At 62.0% G+C, this 1,995-nt stretch overlaps 1 protein-coding gene across 1 annotated transcript in view; it reads left to right on the forward strand.

The window, feature by feature from the left end:
* The first annotated feature begins 858 nt into the window (after positions 1 to 858).
* Positions 859 to 1,995, forward strand: part of LOC111144517 (signal peptidase complex subunit 3) — a 9,478-nt gene continuing 8,341 nt past the window's right edge. The window contains exon 1 of the mRNA XM_022498834.1: positions 859 to 1,117. Within this exon, the coding sequence (XP_022354542.1) occupies positions 975 to 1,117 (143 nt within the window). The 5' untranslated portion in view covers positions 859 to 974. The remainder of the gene's footprint in view (positions 1,118 to 1,995) is intronic.

Raw genomic sequence — 1,995 nt, forward strand, 5'->3', positions numbered from 1 at the left:
TCATGAGGAGCAGGCAGCAGTCATCAAATGAGCTACCTTTTCATGCAGGCAAATAGTCAAGTACACAGGAGGACCAAAGGCATTGGACTGAATGGCCAGATTCAAAAAGCAAGTCTGAGACAGGAGGGCCCGGGGAATAAAGAACCAGAGTGCAAAGCCAAGACGCAAGGCCATCATGTGTTGACGGCTTGCTAATTTAAAAATTTTCTACATTGTGCTGTATAGCAATTCCATAGCAATTATCTCCTTTGATCCTAAAAACCCAATGAAACCATTCTTTTAGTTATTGAAAATGCCCCATTAAATGCAAATATTCAAAATTGGTAGCATCAATTTTAAAATAGGTTTAGTCTGCAGTTGGAAGGCAAAGCATTAGTAGGAACTGGACTAAGGCTGGACGTGGAAAGTAAAGGAAAGGCAAACTGCTATTGGGGACATGGGAGGCCTCTCTTTCTCCCTGCCCCATACCCTCCAAAAAACTGTTCCAACTTTGACCAGATTTGACAAAGGAGAAGAGTTTTGTGAAGTGCTGCTTACATATGCGACGCCTCAGAATACATTCCAAACTACCTGGCCTTGCTGCCGGATTTAAGTGCAAATTAATGAGACAGCAGCGCTCAAGAAGCCTCCGGGCTGACCACCATGCTGAAGGACCAAGAAACAGGGGTAGGGGTGCCAGGGGGCCGGGAGGAGAGGAAGCGAGGGCAGGGGGCGGGTCTTCCGTGGAGAAACCCCACCCCTCCTTGCTCGTCGCTGATTGGTGGCGGCAATAGGCCGGGAGGGTGGGTGTGTCCGGGGAGGTGGGTGCGCGCGCGCTCGCCGGCGTTGAAGGACCGGAAAGGAGGCGGGGCCGCGGCAGCGCGCGCTCCCGGGACGCGCGCGGCGCAGGCGGCGCGGATCTCAGGGAGCCGGTCCGGGGCCGGAGCGGGGTCCCTGGTGTGCGTGCGGAACGGGGCTCCGGGGAGACGGTCGCGATGAACACGGTGCTGTCGCGGGCGAACTCGCTGTTCGCCTTCTCGCTGAGCGTGATGGCGGCGCTCACCTTCGGCTGCTTCATCACCACTGCCTTCAAAGACAGGAGCGTCCCGGTGCGGCTGCACGTCTCGCGGATCATGCTGTGAGTGTGGCGGAGGCCCGGCCGGCGGGGCGGGGCGGGGCGCCTGGACCGGGCCGGGGTGCCTGGACCGGGCCGGGGTGCCTGGACCGGGCCGGGGTGGGCGCCGAGGCCGGGCCGCCGCGGGCAGGGCGTCCGCGCCGCCCCGGGGGAACCGCCCCCCCCGCCCGCCGCTCCTCCGAGGCCGGCGCCCCCGAGGACGGACGCCCCGGTGGACGTCGCGGGCTTCTCGACTTCCCCTCGAACTCCCACCCCTCCACCGCGAATTCCCGGGCTTGCTCTTAAATTTTAATTTTGAGTGTTCCTCAGGCCGGTGCCTCCGCTTCCTTCCTGTTCCTCACTTCCCCCGCCCACGCCCGGCCAATGAGGGAGCAACACAACAGCAGAGCGGCGCCGCCGCCCGCCCGCCGGCTCCCGGGCCGGCTCCCCGCTGCCTCGGCTCCCCGGCTCCCCGCTCCCCGCTCCTCGGCTCCCCGACTCCCCGGCTTCCCCGCCGGCCGCCGCGCCTCGGCGCTGCCCTCTCAGACCGGACTCGGCCCCGCGTGCGGGCCTTCCGCGGTTCTCGCCCGGCCGCCTTCGCGGGGGTGTGGGGGGGCTGCCTCCTTCGGGGGCGGCGCGGACTCGCAGCCGCTTTGAAGTTGGCGGGAGAGGGTGGGACGCGCTGAGAGCCTCCGACAGCCCCGCTCGCGGATCCGGCGCCGCGGCGGGTTTACGACTCAGCTGGCTGAAGAAATGTGCGAAAATGCCCCAAATGGGATTTCAGAATGACGTTGTCATTTCCATAATGCCGGTTTTATTTTGCCTTGATAATTTGTGTTCGCCGGCACATTTTTTGATACGTAGGTGTTTTTCTTTTCCTTTTTCTTTTCTTTCTCTCCCCC

Source organism: Enhydra lutris, unplaced genomic scaffold (assembly GCF_002288905.1).
Source record: "Enhydra lutris kenyoni isolate GAN:26980312 unplaced genomic scaffold, ASM228890v2 scaffoldscaffold11, whole genome shotgun sequence".
Classification (NCBI taxonomy): Eukaryota; Metazoa; Chordata; class Mammalia; order Carnivora; family Mustelidae; genus Enhydra; species Enhydra lutris.